Genomic DNA, 24,457 nt, shown 5'->3' on the forward strand with positions numbered 1-24,457 from the left:
GAGGGGTCCTTTTGAGAGCTGGGGAAGCTAGAAACAAAAGCTGCAAACAACGTAACTTACTCCTTTCAAAAAAAAAAAAAAATCACAGCAAGCAGAAAGAAGCTGAATACAAAGTAGTCCACCAGAAAATCCTCTGTAATGTGTCCCCCCCCACTTTTTATGGCTGTGGATAAGCTATTAAGGGGTATGCTAGTGGCAGTGGTCCCATCTTGCACCTCATTTCTAGTTTTCCGTTATCTGCTTCTGTCCTTAAAACGTTATACAGGATACAAAACAAACAGATGAGATCTGAGAAAGTAAGACCCAAGACCAGTTGCCCTTTCAGGGCAACTTCTGAAATAAGCATTTTTTTTTTTTACTTTTTACTTTTATATTTACTTTTAAGTCTCAGAAAAATTCTAAGCTTTCATTACTTCAGTATATTCAATCACTAGTACCTATCTGCAAAGACAAATACATTCAGACATTGATTTCTGGCAATGACTAGCAAAAATTATGTGGTGCGCAGTGCCGCCTGTTCGCTATAATGAGGTTGAGAAGCAACTATGAAAGGAAACATAACATAGCAAGGATTAAAAATATAGTCTGTATATAAAATTTAAGCAGAATGTCATTATAGTTCAAGCTGTGCAGCTACCCTCCTTGTGTAGGTGGCTGCAACTTTACGTTACTATCACTGAATCTTAGATCCTGTACTGCTGCCCACCTGCATGACTTGTGTATAAAATCAATAGCAGCATTCTGGTGTTTAGTGGCTTTTCTGCATCTCCAGCACTACTTTCCTCTTATCATCATCTTTCTCCTTAGAATAGAAGTCTTTGGTCAGGAAAGGAAAGGGCCTGGTTAGGGTCTGGGGAAAGAACTGGGATATTTATATCTCTTTCCCTACAGAAAGGGAAGTGAAAGCGCACAGCACACTTTTAAATCAATGTAAGAGGGAGTATGCCACTAGTTGTAGTAGTATAATTATTTGGATTTTTAAAAATTACCTCTCTAAAAAATTAATTATATCCTTACTTTGGGCAAAATCACACAAAAGTCAGTCTGCCACTTTAATGTGAGATTACATAGTTAGTTAAGCAAACGTCTAAATACTAACCAGCAGAACTTCTTCCAGCTCACAAGAACCCTTCTACCTTCAAGGTGAACACCCTCCCCTTGTCCCTCCCATATCAAATCAAATAAAAATCCCTTACAGGAAAATCTTATTCCACTGAAATCAACAATTGCATTCTTATCAATTTCAATGGGAAAAAACAGTTTTCAGCTTGGGATTTTTTTTTTAATAACTTCTCAGTGCCTCTTTTATTGACTTTAATGGTTTATACCCGTGATTAAAATTAGGCCTGAGATTCAACTGCCTTACTGAATGAAGTGAACAGATTAACAGGATGCCAAATAAATACTGTTAATTATGAACGAATGATGTCACAATATTGCTTTTAAATGCTAAAACACTATTTTCAGGAGTACAACAGGCTGAAGTATCTGCAAATTTCAGTTAAACTGCTTTTGAAATAACTGAGGCATCAAAATATTTAATAATAATTAGACTAAAATAAGAACGAATACACTAAAATGAGAGCAATCATTATTATCAGCAGTGCACTATAATTGCTGTGAAATTACAGTTTACAGAATCTTGCATGGAATTCTGTTTTGAAACTATTAAAACCCATAATTTATCTCCCTTACTAGTAAGAACATATTAATTTACTCCAAATACTGTCAAAGTGTACTATAGCAAACAACAATTAGGTACTTTCTAAAGATTTAAAATGCATATGCACTTCCACACAGTGAAACCATTTCATAAGTGTATATTTTCAAGATATTTCATGCCTATGACCAGTTCCCTTCCTCCCTTCCCCATAAAAAGCATACAGATTTTTTCACAAAGTGTAATATTAATTAATCAAGGAGGGAAAGCTTTGCGAATGATGGTTTTATAGAAATCTCTTTGTGAACTCAAAAAACAACTATGTTTCTCAGAAGTTTCTTGAACTATTCTACAGTGCTTGTATTCCATTCAAAATGTGGGTGTGAGAAGGAGATTTACTCCTACATCACACTGGAAAATTACAGCTGAATCTTAGTGTAACAGTTTATTAACTGCCCTCAAGTTTTATTTGCTATAATTTTTCCCCCTTGTATCAAAACTTCAAGATGAATCTCACTTGATCTTTTCAGTCCTTACTTCCAGCCTTTTCACATCCCTTGCAAAGTTTTTTTTCTCAACTCTTTTGCTAGCTTTGCATGCTGATTTCTTCTCATTTTGGGTCACGTACCTATGATTAACCTCCTCTTCCTGATAGTTAATGTGTTCGTTAATACAATTGGTACAAATACTTCTTAGGAAGATAAGTCTTTGAACAATGGCATAGTCTTACCTAAGACACGGGATACTGTCCTTCATCGATCCTTCACATGCTACAGTGTTGGTACTGCCTGAAAGGTTCTTTAAAGAAGGAAGCTGGGAGGAGGCATCAGGAAATGGCGGAACGATTTCCGGTTCAGGAGTAATGATATCTTCTACTTCATACTGAAGTCGTACCTCTAATGACTTAAATAAATAAAAAACTAAGTTATAATTTAGTAAAGAAAGCTACTGGAAGTTCTATTACTTTCAAATAAATACCAGTAACTCTGTCTTTCTGAAAATAAACACACCTTTTCCCGGCAACAAAACCCGTTATTTCTTACTTATGCAGCCTAACAGCATAAGCAGATAGGGAACTAGTCATCTACCCTATACTGGTGAAGGGTATGTAGGCATATTTCTCCAAGTCCTACTTTGATCTAAGCCTTTTATTGTAGGTAAAAGGAAAGAATATAAATACAAATTTCTAACACTTAGTATGAAAAGAGAAATGAATCATTCATCCTAAAATACAAATTATTTCAGTATAAGAAGGCATCACTTAGGATTAATGTCCTGAAATGTTCTGCCTGTTGTCCAATATCCTTTTCCTAAGCAAATTAATTGAAAGAATCATCAGCTCCGTCTTCATACTGCTAGTACACCAAAGTCGGTGTACTACCTATCGGATAGATTTCAGCCAGCATGCAAAAACCTGACAGTGTGGATAGTACTGACCAAGGGATTTCATTTGCCCATAGGTAGGAGTCAGGAAATCATACAGAGATAACAGCCCATAACATTCCATATTCTTTAGATGGCAAATAAGTTTGGCAGATTCTGGAAAGCAAAGTCCAAAACAGCTATCTTTCACGTTCATTCTGGGCTAGAGAAAAGGAAACAGGCTCAAATCTATACGACTAATGATCTCAAAGATTCACAATAAATGTTGGGTAATTCTTTCTCTCTCATGAATTGCCCAAGGAGATTGCTATTTTGAAAAAAGTAAGAAACAAGGAACAGCCCTCAGAGTGGTAAGGTCCTGGGAATACTATCTGAATAGTAATTGCAATGCTGGTTTTCTGAAGCGGTCAACACATCAGAAACAATTACAGATATAGACACTGCAAAGTTCTTCTCAGTTAGCGATCTCTCTCTGAGACAACATCTATACCAAGATGAAGATGGCAGCATTAGGAAAATAGCTAGGTTTTATGAAATCAGGAGATAAAGATCTGAGCACTGAGCACTCGCCTATCACTAAAAATCAAGGGCTATGTTAAAACACGAGCTTGCAGAAATAAGTGATTCTATTCAATTAGAAGAGAAAGTATCCCAAAATTTCACTTTTGCTTTCTCCACTGCAAAAACTATAGATTTTTTTTGCCTAAAATGACTAAGAAACCTACAGACAGTCTTTGCCTTCAAAGACTAACGAGCAAAATACTGTGCTATAATCTCTTGGAAATAACTGCTGCCTGAATGAAACAATTTATAACGTTGTTTAGTCTTCATGACTGACTGAAGTAACTATTGAAGAATATGTTTCTCCTGCTTACCATGTTAGAAAGACTTCATTCTTCTTCGGTTGTTTTAATCTGTCTCCTTTTTTTTTTTTTTTTCCTCTCTCTCTCTCTCTCTCTTTTTTTTTTTTTTAAATAACATTCATTTTGTTAAGTTCTAGTTATCATTCACTTGCAGACAGAAAGAAAAATTTAGGCTAATCATATGACTGCTAATATTTTTAAGCATTGGTCCCAGCTGACTGGGCCTTGAAAGCAATGCAGACCTGTCATACCAGTTTATTTTGGTCCACTTTGTAAAGATCTCTTTGGAGGATCCCATCATTAGGTTCACTGATTCTCCTTTTGACATTCAAACTAATGCAAACTTTTTTTTCTGATTCTTCTCAAGAGCTTAGAAAATGAGCTATACTGAGGAAAGACTGATACTATCATAGTAATTTAAGTTCCTTTCTTCAGAAAGTGATCATGCTTACTAGACACCTGTTTCTTATAAAAGTGGGAAAGCTTAACATGTTTTTCTTTCCTGGACTGGATGGAATGGATTCAGATGTCAAAAAGGAAAAGAAGGCTATTTATATAACTGTATGAGACTGACTCCAAGACTGGAAGTCCGATATGGAAGGATGCAAATAATTCTCCTGTTCAGGAGATCCCAAAGCCAACGCAGGCCTTAGGGCACACCCAGGCGTGGACTTAACCTGTCACATGAAGAAACCTCTGTGTAGCCTCCACGCTTTCCATTCACCATAGCAATGATGCTACAAGACTGATGTCAGGCAGATAAACTAACATGGGTTACTACTTAAAATGCTGTCTGCTGCTGTACTCAAAGGATTTGTGGATTGAACTCAAGTTGAGTTTAGGCTGGTTGCTAGAGATGTGAGGACACCAAGTGCTAGAATCTGAGTTCACTTAATGCAGTAGAAAGGTCCTGAGACTGATCAGCTCAGGCTCAATGTAGACAAACTAAACAACCTAAGTCAGGTAGGTATTCCAACAAAGACTGCAATATTTTTTATATTAAAAAAAAAAAAAAGGCACCAATTAGGAGTGATGATTGAGTGCTTGCAATAAAAATGCTGAAACCAAAAGCTGAGGCACATCTGTTGAATAGGGATGCACAAAGCCCAGGGAAACTCATTGACAATGTCAGCAATATTAGGTAGTAATAGAACAACGCTTCACAAAACAATCCCTCACACAAAAGCTTCCAAACTACAGATGAAATTGAGAAACTGTTAAATTGCACATATTATTACATTTTAGAAAATACCAGTTCTGCTGCAATTCAGCTGAAAAATTAAGAGACATGAAAATACTGAAAATAAAAGATAGGTAATAAGAGCTACTGTGCAGTTGCTATGGAATAGTATAAGGACATTCAGATGTAATAACAGCATTATAGATCAGCTGGTCAGTAAGGCAGAATTACTGTTCATTAGTTTTTAAACTTTCCTGAAAGGGTAATGAATCTCCTAACCAACTGGCACATGATTACAGCCCAGAAGTGACATAAATGTTTTTGCCAGGCTAGAGCCATAGATATCAAAAGGACATTAAAATACTGTGAAAAGGAAAAGAATTTTTGTTGGAGAGATGGAACATAGAAGAGAAAGTTTGGTTCAGCCACTGGGTTTGTTGAGAGCTGGCAGACACAGAGAAAGACTTTCTGGCGAGAGAGCGCCCAAAGATGCGAACTATTCTCCAGAGCGAGTTAAGGCAAGCCTGAGGGAGAGACATTCATGTTTAGGTTGTCTCATTCTTAACAGTAGTCTTTTGTTAAAGATCTTAGACTTAAGAAAGAATACTTTATTTTATGCATGCTGTTCAGCCACTCTATTAGCAATGGTTGTCGCTCCTGTGCGAAACAGAAACGCAAAGTTTAAATCAAAGTCAGGCTTGCTGTGTGACTATGGTAAGAACAAGGTGACTGCAGTGCAGTTAAAAGAGTATGAACTGTCTGCTTCTACCTCAAATCAAGTGCTTGCTTAAGACCTGAGTCAGAAAAAGGAGTATTTCAACAGGAATGAGGAACAAGATGCTTAGGAAATTATCACTTTCAATCGCTTAGGCATAAGTAGTTTGGCATTACATAGTGTCCACTTTTGAGGAAACACAGTTAGCATAAGCCAAAAAAATCAAAAACTATTTTGTTAAAAGCAGTGACAATTTTCAGTTCCCCTGTGTAGTGTGTTACAAACACTATGAACATAAACTAAAGAGATGAAATGCTTGAATTAAGACGACCAACACTACGCATGTATTATGCGCCCAGAATTTTTACAGCAGGTAGGTATGACAGAGACTTGCAGTATCATAAAGTCCTGAAAGCAAATCATATCTGAAGCTATATTTACATAGTTTGATATAAGTTATATTTAAGTATATGAACACAGATGCAGCAAGGCACTCAGATTTAGCAATGGTGGTCTATTATGAGAGTAAAATTCTAAAGGACTTACCGCAATTTCAGTGTTTACTTCATGTTTGCTGAACTTGTAAACAATCACATATGCAGAAACTCCTGCCACACAGAAAATTCGACTTTCAGGACACCAATACATCATCTGAACAGCAAAAGGGTCTTCTTCCACAATTTCAGCTGTTGCTTTTCCTTCTCCTAATTTCTGTTTTTCAAACACCTTTGATGTTTTTAACTTGTACAACATCTGTAGAGTAACTGTAAAATATTAAAACATATCAAAATATTGTTTAACATTAAACAAATCAGTTACAAAATTCCTCAGAAACTATCATCTTTTCAGTTGTGACATAACAAAATCATATGAAGGCCTACAGGAAGAAAAATAGGGGTATTATACAGTATAGATATTATTCTGGTATGCAGTATATGCATTTAATATTTCCATAACGGATATTTGCCCTGTGAAGTATTTGTTAATACTTTCTGAGACAGGATGTCAAAGGTGTACCAACCATATGTCCATATTTCTGTTCATACACAGTGCTAAGGAGAGGCTGTGATACATGTAGCTGTTTTCTAGTAAGTTATAAAACTAAAATTTTTTTTGTCTGAGGTTATTCTCTTGTGAGAAAGTGGATGTATGGCACTTCAAGGGAAAAAAGTAGGAAAGCATTCTGCAGGCTGGGACAACGCAAAGATTTTCTGAAAGAACAGGAGTTTTAAAAAGCTTTGAATAATTGACTAATAAATATATCTACAGCTGTACCTATGCATCAAGCCTTAATATCCAGACGCTTTGGTGAAGACTAGAACGCCACTGCAGTGAATTTTGGAGGTTAAGGGATTATAACTAACCATATTCTGTTTTATTGACAAATCTTTTACAATTGCTCTGTGTGATTGCTCCGTAGCCATTCACTCCACTGGGGAGGAAGTACAAACTATTAACATTCTTGTCTGTTGTGTTTTACACTTTTTTGCATTAATTTATCAGTGGCATTAATTAATGACTGCATAAGGTCAGAACAACAGGCAGTCAGGCCCAGCACCTCTATGATCATATATATACATAAAAGAAAAGCTGTTACATATGTCGGTGTTATCGTGCTATATCTGTCAAGCTAGCTTCTGTAACAAACAAAAAAAGGATGGAAGAATGGTATTTTAGGTATGTAATGAGACTACAAACACAGCATAATTACATCTTCATTTTGCAGTGCAGATATATTTTAGGAGTCTTAGCATATGCATGCTACTAAATCTTCACAAATTACAGCAAGGGCTTCTGTGTAATGAATACAAAATTCTTCTGGCCTTCTGTGATGGTGGAAGAGGCCTCAAGATGCACAAAATCCCACTGATAAATCCAGGCTGGCACTTAGAATCAGACACCTTGGGTCTGTGCATACCGGGATTGGAAGAATTACAGAATTTTAGGGCACCAAAAGGACTCTATGCCTTCCTTATGCTTCTGGGAATTACTATGCACCATCTGCACGGGAACAAATATGGAAGAGCAGTGGCTTTTGAGCAAAGATAAATTTGGAAAACTGCTTCAATGGCTTTGCAACTCTGTCTCCCACAAATCTGTGCTTTGAGATACAAAATTGCACGAATAAAATATGCCTACTAACAAAGTACTTTTTGCTTTCAAGTATCAGCAGTATATTATATTTGCTGTGAATCCTCAAACAAAATTTGAACTCCAATAAAATAATTTAAATTAAAAGCTTGTAACTAGTAAGCACCAAGTACTGTACCAGTAGGGCAGTACATTATCTTGAGAAGCAGGATTGAGATCAGGACTTCAGAGATGCACGGAAAGTCCTATTACTGTTAAAGGGATCTGTGAATATTCAGAATCATCTAAGCTTTTACCTCTAGGACCAATTCCTATTGCAGCATGTACATACTGCTTAGTGGGTTATGTTTATTCCTGATGATAAGGTTTTTCCTTTCCCCACTCCTGCCAGTTATTTATAGAAGGAATCACTAGTACATTGGTTCCAATGCAGCATATCTGCTAGACACTTTTACAATATTCTGTTTTGTTTCACATTAACATTAATTCCTGTTATTTGCACATTCCTGCAAGGAGAGCACATGTATGTAAGGAAATATGCACAAGACTAGGTCTAATACCTCATGCTAATTCTCTATATGCAAGTCATTACCCCCATTTTCTTTATATTAAAGCTCTCTAAAACTTGTTGACATTGTAGATAAACTCCTAGGACCTCAATACCATTTTTGGCACAAACTTTGAAGGAAATGCTATCAAGTCATTTTCTATATTACTAATAGCTTCTAAAATAGGTCTTTTAAACCTTTTCCTCTTTTTGGTGCTCACCATAACTTAGAAATGATGGACGATACAAACTCCAAGGCTGCCATCTATCTGTTTTTCTTCCATTCTCAAATAAAAAAAAAGTATAATAAAAAGTGAATTTCTAATCATGTTCAACTGGCAGGTCTATAAAAAATTCCTGTGTGCAACAAGACTTTGGAAATCCTCATTTTCTCCTTGTCCAATCTGATGAGTGAAAGGATTTGCTATTAGGTAAAAAGCCAATTACCTGGGACAGTCATCAAGTTTAGCTAACATTAAAATCTTGCATATCTTCCCCATGTTTGGATGGAATTGGTAGTACTATTACTCATGACAATTCTGTGGTACTATGTGGAAGTAGCAGGTAGTATAAATGTTTCATGCTCTGTGTTCTTTAACACTATTACAGACCAGTCATTAGGGTCAAACAACACCTCCCTGCGCCTAACATTTCACAGAGCTATTCCTTTCACATTCTCTTTTCTTGAAGAAGTGGGAAGAGACTGATACCTCGTGGAAGAGGTATTCTACTCAGAGAACCTAGGATCATAGAGGAAACAGAATACAAGGTCTCTCTACTGTAACTTCTATGAAGCACAGTTATATTATTTGAATCAAAATATTTTAAATTTCAACCAAAATATATGTATATTTTTAAGAAAGACATTTTACTAATAAGTACCATATGTATTTTCTGTAGAGGAAAAATTCTGTTCTATGATATATATAGTAAGTAATAGTCAGAATGTATGAAATGACTATTTTCTGAGGCTTCTCCCTGCTAGAATGAATGGAGACACTCTCCATTTATTTCCTGGAACTCAAGACCAGAAAAATAAAGATTTAGGTCTCCCTCCTCCCTCCACATATTCACAAATTTAATAGACACATAGATTTAAATGGATAATCTACAGCCTGATATTTGAGGGAAAAATTATAAATTAGATATGTATTAGGATGTATAATTGTATTTCAATATTTTGTTTTTACTTAGCTGTAAAACAAATATTTTGTACTCGGAATAGAAGAGACACGAGCAACGGAACTGAACACTAGATTAATTCTGCCCCCTCTTCTATACACACAACAGAATAGTGCCCCAGGAATTATTTACCACAGGTTTCAATATATCATGTCTGGAGATTTTATCATTCTCCTTGACTTTCACTGTTTTCATCTAACATATCTCACTAGCAAATTTTTTTTCCCCTTAATTTAATCAAATATTCACCTAATTTGACCTAATTATTCCAAATTTTACCATCCCAAATATTACTGCTCATGTTGTTAAATATCATATATTTATGTGACTTGTTAATATTATAGAAAAGTGAACTTCAGACACTTACTGGCAGAAGCATCCCAAAACTTTACTGATCCATCTGCATGGCTTAAAAAAAACATAACAATTAAATGTGTTAAAATAAGATGCAACTCTAAACCATTTTATACTTTCAGTGAGTGATAAATACAAAACTGCATTTTGTGTGGTAACTTTTCATACCTTATTGACAATATATAGTGATAGCCATATTAACTGCAAGAAAATATTTTGTTATTCATTTGTTTAGGTTAGTAAAATGTTTTTTGATGTATTTCCTATAAAGAACTAAACCCCCAATGAATCCAAAGATTGCAACAGCATGAACTTAATTGCCATACTAATGACAAGTGTAAGATACAGTACCTTTGGCCTTACAGTGTGCCAACATCACACCTTTGCACTGTAAAAATGCCATATACATCTAACTTTGAAAAGACAGAGGCTAACTTCATTTTTCTTAAAACCTTCCTGTGTGTTTTTTATTAATAGAAAATCATTCTTGGAGTAGAATTGGAGAAAGGATACATTTCTGTTTAAAATGAGGATAATCTCCCCTTCCTCTTATTGGTACTCTCGCAGATAAATTTTTAAAAATAGCTTTTAAGCATCGTAGATTATAACAGTTTACCAAATGTATTGCTATCATCTATGCGACCAAGACTGGAGGTAAACATAGACTCCGTCATGCAAGAAGGCTGTTTTACCGGCTTCTGTTTTACAGTGTGGTGCCTTGAAAATCCAGCAGGCATTGCTCATGGGGTGGTCACTGCAACCTGAGGCTTTCTATGCCTTTTTTCTATGGGACTGTCTCTCACTTAGAAGGTAAAATTCATTCCAGTGCACCATACCATCACTAATGACGGTATACTAAAAAGAATTCCAAATCCATTGTCAATACAGAATCCCCAGGAGGTCAGAGGCGTGGAAGAAAAACTGGCCCCTTTTCTAATGCTATTCTCTGTGCCCTTCAGGGCCACAAACTTCTCTTGCAATGGACACTCCTTTCCAAAGATCCCATCTTCATAAGTTTATAGACTTGCCCTCTAGCACTGGGGCCTCAATCAGCAATTCTCACAGTAGTTCGCCCCTGAGCATTGTTTGCTGTTTTCTCCAGCAAGTGGGAATTTCTATGGTGACTCTGCATCAAGAATAAAAACTACCTACCTCAATTAAAGAGGTCCATATATGTATACTTTGACACTCTATCAAGATTCAACTCTCACTCGTAGCTAGCCCATAATCAAAAGTTGTAGACACTAACATTTTAAAAGCACAAAACTTCACTTTCATTCTCACCCTGTAATAATAATTTCAGGATACGTCTGTGCTCCAAGGTTCCATGCTCCACCACTGACTGGCCACTCCTAAGCAAAGGACAAGAACACAGAGATCACAACCAATCCGGAGCCTGGACTGATTAATTTTTGAACTCAACAGTTGACAACATCTTCTTCCACAAAGCAATACAGCTCATATAAAGGAGTAAAGATGTGTAACATTAGAAGTGTTTAAAACTTATTAGCATTTTTATATTATCGATTAAAGTTCTATATTTTTAAAGATTTCTGCACATCTACATGGGAAGGTGAAATACAGCTTTAACACTGCAGTGATTCGTAATAGAAACTAGAGGAAGGAATAGCAAACAATCCTGCCACTTTTTTCATAGGGGTTGACTCTTGGAGCTTGTATAGGACACTGAACAGAACTGAGAATCAATTTTGAGCATAAGGACTACTGAAGATGCTGACCCAGAAAAGTGGGAAACAACTATCCAAGCATAATGTAATGGGATAAAAGATGAGGGAACGAGACTCTCACAGAATATATGAAATCATTACCCCTTCTCTGCCTTTTGTGTACTAATGGCAAGACTCCTACTCTCTTTCTGGGATGAGGCTGGTAGAGCAAAATGTGGAGGATGACATATGTGCAGAGTGGGTGAGGATGCGTGGAGAGTATAAGTGGGTGGAAAAAACTGGGAGCAGAAAGCGGTTATGTGAATATAGGGAATGGATGTGTGGGGGCATGGGTGGACGGCGTCAGTGGTGGGCTACATTCACAGGGTGTATTTGTGTGTGCAGAAATAAAGCAAGTGGACAAAAGAGTGTACAATGAACACAGGTAGGTGGTGAAAAGTTTGGGAAGTTATGCATACAAAACAAGGATAGATAAGCAGACAGGATGAAGTGAGAGAAAAAATATTCTCTGAAGTGCTTTGCTCAATTAATATCCAAAAGAAATACACAGGGTCCAATCTCTCAGTTCATGGAAAACCAGGCAACTCCCAGAATACTTCTGTTCCTATGAATAGAAAACTGATGATAACTCTGATTCGTTTACCCAAAGTTTTTCTGAATTATTTATGATGGATTCATTCTGATCAAAACATATACCAGATTAATGCTTGAAATCTATAAAAAAATAGTATTTCCTCTTTTTATTTCTGCAGCTGGTATTATTTCTAAAATCATTTCATTAAGACTTTAGTAGCTCAGTAAAATAATTATTAATATCTCCTTTTAATAAAAATGTGAACTCTCAACTTCCACTGAAGCTCTTTGCTAACTTCATTCAGTCGTAATGATTTTAGGTGCTACTTTTTTCTTCTAGTAGAGAAGTGTAGGTGCTTCTAGTAGAGATAGTGTATTCAGATAAGTCTGCGGTTTAAACTGACGGTATTTCTTTAACACAATCTGAATTGGCATAACTTCAGCAGTCACATCATTAAGTCCTATATAACGGTGGTTAATGATTATACTTAACTGATGGTGTTTCAGAGGGACAAATATCAGCCCACAAGCAACCACAGAAGGAAGACCGCCCGCAGCCTCCTCTGCCCTTCCCAAATAGGCTCTGTGGCAGCTGCCTTGATGCTAAGCTCTTGCCATGTATCGTTCGAGGTACTAGATGGGCACAGGCTGCCTGAACACCCACAATCTGTTTCCTCTGAGGAAAAACACTAGGTGCGTTCAAGTATATCTATCTCTACAGGTCATAGTCAGCCTCTGAGCTGCTGGCTGGACCAACCTGGAAGTGATTATTAAAGAAGCAGCAGAATGAAAAAAATTCAGCAAGGTATTCCAACAGTGTTACGTTGTATATCTAGTTACACTTTCTTCATTTCAAACAATATTATTTTTGTTTACCTTATTGCTGTATCCTTGCTTTTTATGTTTTGCTCCTACAGAATAGAGTACAGGAATCAAATCTGGAGGACAGTCGGCAAAATACTCTGTGCAGGTAACAGGTGACTCATGAATGTCAATGGGATATGGATTTTCAAAGATTGGAAAACTAGTCAAGGAAGACAATTTATTAGAACCACTGTGACACACTGAGGCATATAAGAAAACATATTCTTCTACTAAAGTATATAAAATAATCTAGGTAAAATTATTACTAATAAATCATACTTTACCTTAGTCCTGCAAAACACAGGTATTGTTCTTAATATCAATAATAATGTGTAGTTATTCAAATAAGGATGCAAAAATTCTTGTACTACGATAAGAATCCTCTTATTGCAATGTAAATACCCATTTACATTTAATTTTTCCCAACATCTCAAAATTTTATTTAAGAAATACAGAGGTTATACATTTTCTAGAAGCATCCTATTCATGCATATGACCTATGTCATGACCTAAGAATTACCTAGATATTTGTGGATTTTACATCAAACGTTTTTGTGTTGATAGACTACTGATTCTACAATGAACGTTACCAATAACAGCTGAAGTGGATCTCTGTTCATTTCTCACTTGCACCATTTTGGACTGTCTGATCAAAGGGATGGCCCCACTCTAGCAGATTACACAATGCCATTCATAATTCAAAAACGCAGAAAGCCTGATTCTGATTTCGATTACAACCATTTTATACTGCTGAGATGATTTGAATTATTCTTGAAAGTGAGTGAGATCAGAATGTGATTCAGTTAAAATGTTTTTAAGATGTTGAGGGCAAAAATCTGTTCTTAGTTATACCAGTGTGCATGTGGATGTACATAATCGGAAGTGTTGGAGACGTAACAAAATAAGAATCGGATCCTGCATTACATAATGTGTAGTTCCGCTTTCACAAGAATATTGATCCTAGAGTGAAAGAATTACTTGCCATTTAAAACAGCAACTGGATTATGAAAGCATCCCATAGATCCGTCGGTATAAATCAATGCCATTGTTTATTAAGATGCCTGAGTAAATACCTAAGCGGTAGTCCCTGCAGAGTCTAGTGAAGTTAGACATGCATAAAAATACATGTTGAATCTGGTTTCCAACACACAAATTTAGGTCACAATTCAGCACGTGCACGTATGAGGTCTGTGCAGGCTTAGATTTATTCCTAAACTTAAAAAATATATTATCAGATTAAGTGCTAATCTATTATAGAGTACGTGCTAATCTATTAAAACCTTCGCTTCTAAGGTGGAGGCAAACATACAGAATTATCACAAAGAATGACTAACTTTGGATAGCAAAATGACATCGTATGATAACATTTGGTCAGATTTTTATCTGCTAACTTCTTATAAGACTTCATACTTACTTGCTTTGTGTCAGGTCAACAACAATGAGATCTTTTTCCAAAAGCACAACCACAGCATAGGGTTCTTGAAATTCTGTAAATGAAGAATCAAGTTTAAAAAACATGGAGTTCTCCTATTAATCATTTTAAATAAACAAGTCAGGTTTATAACCTCTAAACACTCACAGTATATTAAACAAAAGATTTGAGATAGAAATCATACAATAACTAGACATACCTGCAAACTAGAAAGCATTTGATTAGGGCCAGATCGGAACTAAGAGGAGAAATGACTTTTGGGCAGTGCAGCTGATCACCATATGTGGCAGAACCCTAATGGCATATTATAGCATGCCAACATGATGGCAAATTGAACATAAAGAAATAGAACATGTGGAAGTTGTGGTATTACTGCATCACTGAACCAGTTACTACACAGAAAATGTGTCTTCACTCTCCAATACTAATACTTTTCTGTGTACAACTGTTTCTCCAAAAATAGATTGTGAGCAGCTGGTCGGGTCTACCTGATGATACATAATGCGCTCATTTCCAAAGGAATTCCAAAGGAAAATGTTCTCTAGACCCTAATTTTAACAATAACAAGAGAAAGCTGAAGAAACAACATGACAGAAGTATCCTGGAGAGCTGGCACATGATCCAATAGATGCATGTGTGTTTCAAACAAAGCTGGGGTGGGGAGAGCACCCATGTCAGACTGAGAGCATGAAGAGCAGAACTGTTCCTTGTCCAGCTAAAGAACAAAGCTGCGCTTGAAGTGGTGGACTGTGATCTCTCAGCAGCTTTTCTTTTGCCAGAGAGCATTTTTACCTAAGTTTTGTCTTCTGCTGGCATTCAAATTATGGAGCTATCAAATATAACAGAGTTGATTTTTGCTTTTTAAATACAGATGAGTTCTGCTGAGTTCAACAGAGACAGTACCACTGGAGAAATACATTTATAATCTGTTCTACATAATTATTTATGACTTTTTCCACAGCACACATATTTTATAATAATAGCTTACACAATCTAAACTGCTTTACAAAGCTAAGTAATTGCTGTAATACTCTTGTAAGTTATGTTCAATTCAGATGTCATGTTCCTTACTCCCATACTCTCTTTGGCAGATTATATAGTTGTGTTCTGTTCTTCATGCTTTTTTCCCTTATCATAAACAAACATTTTTAGATTGAAAAGACACTTGTATATGCTCTTTTTCATGCACAGGGTACCCCTGTGTCAATAGTGTAAATATTATTTTAAAAATTATAAATATAAAATCAAGACTATCAGTCAAACAGCAGCAAGCCATTCCAGTATGTACAGGCTCACATTACACTCATCAGATAGCTGATGCCAAAAGACTGAGTAAACTGATTGATTTACTGCCATTTCAGGCCTGTTATGAACGCACATCATTTAATAGCCTCATACCAGTCTGCGAATAACATAGGTTAAATCAAAAATTTAAATATTTCTGTGTAAGCTGAGGGAGGGGCTATACATTCTTAATATTGGAAAGTATCACTGCATTTGCCATAAGTAAATGAAAGTCAACACTCACTTTGACTACTGAAAATTAAATTTATTGCATGACATTGAAATGAAAAGGCACTTTATCTTTATTAATTGTTTTTAATATGCATTTGATTTAGCTATATATAAAAGACTGACTTTACTTCTCTGCCTGAGGACTTAAAATGTTAAACTTATTTTCTTTCTGGCTTACAGCTTTTCTTATTTTGGTTTCTGGAATTTTCTGTGAATTTACTTCAGAATGTAGCTGTCCAACAATATGCGGAAAAACACTTAAAGAGCTGAATTCAGGCAGATGAGTAAGAATCTATTTAAGTATTTTGCAGAAAAGTGATAATTTAAATTTAAATAATTTACCAATCTATAGATTTCCAGCCTCATGAGAAGTGTCAGAAATATAAGCACATATATCTTATTAATAGCAATATTTCCTCACACTAGTTCATGTGTTTCAAGCTTATATTTGGAGATCATTGCAGGCTTTATTGTCCATTCATTACTTGTTTCCAATGTTAAGAATGCAAACAGGTTCCAGTTACTTTCAGTTATGGTTTTGTTTTGCTTTGGTTTTTTTTTTTTTTTGAGACGGAGGCAACTGTCAGAATGGAAGACCTCAGTTCATTGAATACAATTAAGACATTAAGGTTTGAGAGAAGATCACTTCATTTACATTTTCTATGACTGTGTTTTGCTTAACGAACTCACCATTTGGATACGGAGTTTCACAAAGAGTTAAAAAATCAACTATAGGGTGATCCATTTCAAGAACTGTAATCGCTTTCCCATGCATGATGGTTAGACTTGGTCTTCTACAAGCTTTGTCATATGACAGTCCACCAGAAAATATCACAAACGGTTCACTGTATTAAAAAGCAAAACATGGCAACTATAAATTTGCATTGCAGTAGTACCTTTTAAATAAAAATAGCTTTGCAAAAAGAAAAAGATTCTAAAAGTACTTTATTGACTCAGGAATTTAACTCAAGTTAATTACACAGTTGAAAGGATCCAGTCCTTTGTCAAAATACCTGTTGACATATTGAAGTTCCTTCTATTTAAGGTAAGGTCTATTATGAAAGTGACTGCTCTAATGCAGCTGCAAATTTCATATCGTTTACAACTGTTTTGTTCTATGCTTATGTTTATGTTTCTCCTCTCCTCCTCCACTTTTTTTCTGTAAGGTTTTGGCTAATTTCAACCAAATTAGACAGACGAAGTTTCCAAACTACAAGCCCTATGAAAATTGTCAACCAGATACAGCTGACAGATCTATAAATATCTTGAGAGAAAGGTGGTGAGGTGAGCTCATTCCTTATCAGGTATCTGAAAGTCCATATAGGTGAGATAACTTATACAGTCTGTAACCACAGCAAAAATTTAAAACAGTTGGTTTCTTATTCAACAACAAAGTCAATTCCTCTCAAGGCAAGTCTGTTCCACAGATGCTAAAAATAACTGATTGCTTTTTAGAATGAAAACTTATCTGAGCTTTTCAAAATTTCTTACAGAAAAGAAAACCTTACTTTGACCAAAAGCAGATTTAGACCTACAACGCAGAAGTCCTTTTCCTGAATGCCACTTTGTGTCTATCTTTCTACACGATCTTGGTGAACTTCCCCAGGCTGCGATGGCCCAGGCAACCTTCCTTAAACATTTCACTCTTTGAAGCACTCTTTGAAGAGGGCTTTTCAAGAAAAACAGTGTAAGCTCAGTGGCATTTGAAGGGCTGAGAGTTGATGAAGAGGTATGTGGCTGAACTTGATACAATGCTGCTCACTGTACGCTCATACTTGGCAAAAACATCAGTCCTATGAAGGGACTTTAGTGAGGCCAACAAGGAAGCTGGGGGGGTGCCAGCAAAGGATCACATGAACGTGACCATGCTACACATGAAGCTTAGGCCAAGCCCTCCCCCTGCCTAGGATAGATGAGATCTGTGCATTAAACGGGTGCCTAATCTTTGAGAACCATAAACTATACATCACTGGTCCTAAAAATCTCATACATGATTTTTAAATAAATTTGGAACATTATATACATTCTCACAAGAAAAAGAAACACTTCATTTCAGACTATTTAGTACATTGTATAAGAAAGCTTAATAGTTATTAATACTTACACTATAACCTTATTTTACCTTAAGTTTTGCATTTAAAAAACAGCTTAAGTTTTAACTAAAATGAATGTAAAACATCATTTCAGAGCACAAACTATGAAAGTAATTTTCACGGGCTACGTAGAAACTTGACTTGGATGACTTCTTCATGCCTGTATTTCCATTCTATGATCAAGAGAGAGTGTTTCCATATTGAGAGTAACTAGAAAACAGCAGCACTGGAGGCCACAACTGAAGTTTACGTCATACATTTGCATGACCTGCAGCACTCTGTAAATGCGGTTTGCCAGAGTAGGTCTACTTTACACGTAGCATGCCCTTATGAAGGGTTTTGCCTAGACTTCACCTACAGAGGAGGAAATCATACCTGTTTTTACAGGTCTTGTACTCTACTTTTAGAATTGGTTTACAAGATTCAGTTTTTTTTCCATCTCTCTGAATTTTTCCTAAGGAAAGAAAGAGGGTAAAAACTTTATTAAAACATGATTATAACTGAACTATCAAACTAAAATATACACGGTGAAGCAACTGTTTAGCAGCAAGAGAATGGAACTTTAAAGCTATAGAAGATGATAAGAGTATTAACATCTATTTCCCTAAGATATGAATTTTGCTAAATTACACTTACCATGGCTTTAAATTTTTACTGCCACATATGTCTAAAGGACTACAGGCCACACTTTAAAGACTTCTGAAAACCATCCAGGTTACTGGCAGGATGACGCTCAGCTAATAATTAATGAATCTGAACAACTGCGTACCTCTTAATTTTTTCCTAAGTCATTCTTATTTTGACACAATTCCCTTTGTTGACAAAATTTATATACTCTGGACTGTGACCAAGTCAGTGATAAAATTAAATGAAACTTAATGAATGAAAATTAATTGAAATTCACAGGTTCTTGATTGGTTATGGCTCAGTACTGTCTTTCAGTCAGAGAAGAACCATTTGTAAACCAGAACATTAGCAATTATGTTTTCATTGTTTTGGAAGACTTAAGCTTGCTTTCTACAACAACCTGATTGGAGCATACAGAGAAGACTGACCTAAACTCTTCTTGAAGATGCACAAGGATAGAACAAGAAGCAAAGGACAAGCTGGAACATGGGAAAATCTCTTTAGAATTAGGAAAAGAAAATGGTACCATGAAGGCGATTAAACACTGGAACAGAGTGCTCAGCGAGTATGTGAAATATCTGTCCTTGGAGGTGTTCAAGACTCAACTGGACACCACTTTGAGCAACCTGATCTAATTGGGCCTATTTGGAGCTGGAAGTTAGACTAGATGACCTCTGAAGGTCTCTTCCAACATAAGTTATGATTCTATGTCTCTAAAAATGATAAAACAAAAGCAATTGGGAAATTCAAGAAAATATATAAAACTTCTCTGGGCTGCACAGATTTCCCTCCTGCCCCAAATCAGGCTACTTTCTAATGCACTGATTTACAATAGAGTTAATAGCCTTTCACCTTGATATGAAGTAATGGCAAATAAAGTCCCAGTCATAAGAGATAATAGCCATTTCTTAATACGGTTCATTTAAATTTTTTATTGCAGTGACTTGCGAAGTCTTGTACCACCTCTATAACAAGCAACATCCTACCCTGCACAAAGTATACTACTTGTGAAAATTCCACATACTGAGCACAAAATACAAAAGCACAAAATATATAAGAAAAAAAGCTTGAAAATTCTGTAGTCTGAGGGCATCAAAGATTAGTAGGGGACTACTAAGATGTAAAGGTCAAAAGAAGACATTAGAGCAACATTACCCAATAAGAAGCATTTATGACACTCTGACAGAAAACAAAACATGTTTGATGAAAACTATCTGCTTTTCATAATATTTTGCAGCTACTTTGCAGATTAGAAATATTTATATGAAAAGTAACTCTTCATTTGGGCTCCAGTAATGAAAAAAAGAAATAAATATAGATATTAGCAAATATCATAGGCAATGTTGCATTGCTTCTTTGTTATACATTTTAGTTAACAAAATTACCATGTGGAATTGTGGTCTGGAATGGTCTATTAGGACTTTTCAGGTTCCAGAGGGTCAAGCTGCCATCAGAGTGACTGCACATGAACTGTTTCCCTTCATGGTGCCAAGCAACAGAATGAATAGCCTATAGAAATGGTAGAAGAAGTCAAGGTGGAATACAGCATTTACACAAATGATATTTCAATGTGTGACTTTGGACTATCTTTATCCAATGGTATATCAACAGCTGGGTGGTTCTTGTTTAACCAGAATTCATTCAGAACTGTTTAGTAGCACATGACTGTAATTAGCTGCTCATCAAGCAAAAAAATCAACTATAAATGCTAACACAACACAGGAATGTAAGAAAGCCTGTACTTGGTCAGACCAAAACGGCAGCAACAGGTTAAGGGAAGAGTATAAGAAAAAGGGATATACAGTGCAATCATTACATTTCTGATAGCTCTCCTTAGGATTATTTTACTGGGCAAACGTACAGGAACGCCGTGTAACAAGTTTTTGTGGGTAATATACAATATTCCCAGAAGCTTCCCCAGAAGACTACTTAGGAAAAGCAGAAAGAGTACTTTGTTCTTGAATCTCTTTTTTTCTACATTCTTCAGTTTCTGAGTGAGTACACAGAAAAATGGGATGTTTAGGAATAAAAACAAAAAGTCTAAAGTGATCAAGACTGTTTCATTGATATAGAAAATTAACAAACAATAACATAAGATAATTTTGAAACTGGCAGTGCTTCAGAGAATGGGAATCTGGCACTCCTATGTACATAATGTAAGTGCCTTGTAATGAATAATAAGTATACTGAAAAGCAACACTTTTAAATTAATAGAACATTTTTAATATCTCATGCACAATTAGTGAAATTGACTGGCACAAGATTTCAGGAAAAAAGGATGAGACACTTAGAATAAATAATAAGACTACTTCCAATTGCATCAGATAAGCTCGAAAGATAATAGACACTAACAAAAGACATTTCTGACAAGAACAAAGTTTTGTCTCATTGAATACCAGCTTCTCCCACACTCCCCTTGGAAGCACTTGCTTCTGGTACTGAAAGAAGCAGAACACAGTACAGGGTGGAACGCTTGTCTGATTCAGGCCAGTCAGTCTTACGAACTATTTCGGCTGAACACTGATGTGGAGAGAGAGGCAAGATGAAGGAACTGTGGCTTTTCTTAAATTTGGGATTCTTCAGCATAATCCACCACTTGGCAGGGAGGTGTGCCGAAGGGAAAAATTCCTATTTGTCTTTGGTCCCACTACTATGTCATGTGAGGTGCTATCTTGTCTTGATATTTATCTTTTTCATCTATATTCAACAATTCAGTGACAAAAAATCCTTCCATTTTCTTAGAATTTGATTAACATTAAACACAATTAGTTTGGCATAATCTATTGGACATCTCATTTAAAAAACAGGTTAATCTATGTCTAAAATAACTGACGCGCCACTAATTCAACAGAAAAGGATGACAATGTCAGCTGCAGAGTCTTATGCAAGATGAGAACATACCGTAAAAACGAGATAAGGGTAAATGAAACAAATAATGGAAAGATGAGATAGGAAGGGAACAGAAAGAGCAAATGAGTTCACAGAAGTGAAGGAGTCAAGAATGGTCCTTAAATAATGACTATGCAGCTTGAAGAGGCAAGTGTGTGAAACTGGAATGATGCAATTTGTGTTGGAGTTGAGAATGATAAAAGAGTAAAAGTCAACAGGGAAAAGTCTGGAGAGAAAAGGACTAGTACAAAAGTTAAGACCTACAACTAAGATACAAACAGATAATGTAAGTAAACAGAATGCCATTTCACACAGAGATTGAAGAGAGCATTTTCTTTTTTAGATATTTTGCTTAAACACATTGAAAGTTAGAGATCCAGAAGCAAAAAAGCAGAATCTTAAAAAAGTAAATAGCTTACTGGAAAAAGAAACCTGTGCAGATACAATTCTTTTCTGAGGCCTTATACATAGTTTTTTGCAAGAAGCACTATAACTGTCTCTGGATCGCTTGGCAAAACAGGAAGCAAAGGAATTCTAAAAGCAATTCTCTTAAGTAATTTATTTTGCAAGCCATAACTTGAAACTTGCAGAATTTTCCCTGGAATACATTTTCCTTCCAGAAATACTAGTTGCCAAGTAGCACAAAATACAATGTATTTTTATGTAAATGTGAATAAGTGAGACCTATTTTTGAATGCAGTTCAATGAATTTTCATTTTTGCACTCCAGGAAATGCTAACACCTTGTGTACACTTACAGTTGCGCATGAACTTTTTACCTGCTTTATTCAAAACATTTTAAAATCATGTCTGGATAGTCCTAAGCCAGTGCTGGAATTGTTCATATCAGTTTTGCTTAAGCTGATAAGGAATTATCTTAAATGCTGCTGGGTCACTATTCAAAACTCCCTGTTGATCTTACTCTTTTAATAAGTATATTGATTGGTATGGTTGGTAAAGTTTGATGGTCGGGAGGTGATTTCAGAAGAAATCAATGAAAAGGCTATGACCCCTTCCCAGAACTTTACTCAGCACTTGAGGCTGGAAAGCATATCTGCAAATGAGCCTTGGCAGTAAGATGTTCCAGATGCTGCTACAGGAATCTGACATGCCTTGTATCTGAACACTTTGCCAACGTGCTGATAAGCCAGTCACACCAATAAAGACACAACAAACTGAGCTGAACAAGGGGAACTAGATATTTAAGTGAAATAACAGGTGTCACTGAAACCTTCTACTTACCAGAGCAGGGTGGGCACAGAATTCCTCTTAAAGACTCAGAAGACACCACAGCAAGTATTGAAGCAACAAATGGTATTACACGAAGGTGTGTTACCACGCACAGCCCAATGCCGTTTCTCTCAGGTAATAAGCTTAGATCTGTAGGGAGTGCTGCTTCACTTATACTGAAGGCATGTCTATACTTGTGTAAATTAATTCTGATATGAGCTCATTCATGCTTGCTTTCATGTCAAATCGGAATCCACTTTTGATGCGTTATCACACATAGAGGCATTTCATGTGGTTACAGTTGCTAACTAGCAGCTAAGAAGCCTACCAAGCTGCTGGTTAAACTGCCTCTCAGCTGCTAGGTGCAAACCGCCATCATAAACCTCCTGTTGAGTGGAGCTGAGGAGGAATGCTCCCACAGTCACAGACGGTTGGCTTAGCAGCAACTCAAACTCACCTGTTAGATTTTCCTCTAAAATGGGCAAGAATTGTTTAGAACTGGTTTTGGAGGTCTCACCTGGGAGTCACGACTGACACTGAAAGGTGGTACAGAACAAGTTCCTAATTTTCTCTCTGCTAGAATACGCCTAGCATTCTGATCCGCTCCTGCGGCATTCACATAAAAAAGGAGCAGTTGCTCACTAAGAGGAGTTTGTCACTGCCTGTGACTCATGTGTCTGTTCGCACAGTACATACACATAAACTTTATCACTCTAGATTGGATATATTTTTCCTTCTGCAATACCCACAATAGTTGCATACATATTCCATCTTCTCTCATACTCAGCATGTACTAACACCATTTCAGTTCCCTCCCAAGCACAAAACTCCAATTGATAAGAACTCAAAAGGGACTCCAGAACCTTTTTTAACCATACTTGAACAAGTACCACACTCATTTCATCATATTACTTTAGTCTTAAGAATCCTTTGTGTTAGTAGTACTGCAGGACAATTATACAAAGGGCCACATCAGATTTGATATGTCCATAATGGCATAGTGCTTGGTAAAGGTAGGGAAAAGTCATATGCAAAATGTCTCTGAGGCCTCTATAGCTTCATTTTGGAGATGTGTTCAGAGGAAAGATGACGACTATGCTTTAGAAACCTCAGAATATGTTTTGACACAACTTGTCAAACATTTAAACAATCTGCATATGAAGATGGCTGTTTCTTTGGGTCTGCCAACTTTCAACAATAACTTGCAGAGTCTTTGAAGGATCTGGCTTCTGTATGCACTCTCTCCCCCAAAGTTTCCTCTCTCTGGAAATAAACTTTTGAAGAAATTTAGAAAAGGGTTTGCAAGGGGAGCCTTACATAGAGGGCATAACATAGGAATATTGATGGAAAAGGCCTGAATATCTCACACTCAACAGATAAGATTGCCACTGGGAAGATGGGAATCATCATCACACAAAACACCCAAGAAACTTGGTGCTGATGACTCAAAGAACAGACACTAGAGTCTTTAACAGCAGGTTCAAGCTCTACTGTGGCATCAGGTGTTTCACAAGTGAGAACATTTCAGTTAGCCTCTTGAGCAGTTTTGAAACGGTAGAGGAGAATTCATAA

General features: G+C 36.3%; 1 protein-coding gene across 10 annotated transcripts in view; it reads right to left on the reverse strand.

Moving 5' to 3' along the window:
• Positions 1–24,457, reverse strand: part of STXBP5L (syntaxin binding protein 5L) — a 194,597-nt gene that overhangs the window by 60,160 nt on the left and 109,980 nt on the right. For all 10 annotated transcript variants that reach the window (XM_009689641.2, XM_009689643.2, XM_068957926.1 and 7 more), the window contains exons 8-16: positions 20,153–20,276; positions 18,516–18,594; positions 16,738–16,892; positions 14,515–14,587; positions 13,113–13,260; positions 11,260–11,327; positions 9,989–10,029; positions 6,348–6,565; positions 2,391–2,563 (exon numbers count right to left, since the gene is read on the reverse strand). In XM_009689641.2, coding sequence (XP_009687936.1) covers positions 2,391–2,563; positions 6,348–6,565; positions 9,989–10,029; positions 11,260–11,327; positions 13,113–13,260; positions 14,515–14,587; positions 16,738–16,892; positions 18,516–18,594; positions 20,153–20,276 — 1,079 coding nt within the window. The remainder of the gene's footprint in view (positions 1–2,390; positions 2,564–6,347; positions 6,566–9,988; positions 10,030–11,259; positions 11,328–13,112; positions 13,261–14,514; positions 14,588–16,737; positions 16,893–18,515; positions 18,595–20,152; positions 20,277–24,457) is intronic.

This window comes from Struthio camelus, chromosome 1 (assembly GCF_040807025.1).
Source record: "Struthio camelus isolate bStrCam1 chromosome 1, bStrCam1.hap1, whole genome shotgun sequence".
Lineage (NCBI taxonomy): Eukaryota > Metazoa > Chordata > Aves > Struthioniformes > Struthionidae > Struthio > Struthio camelus.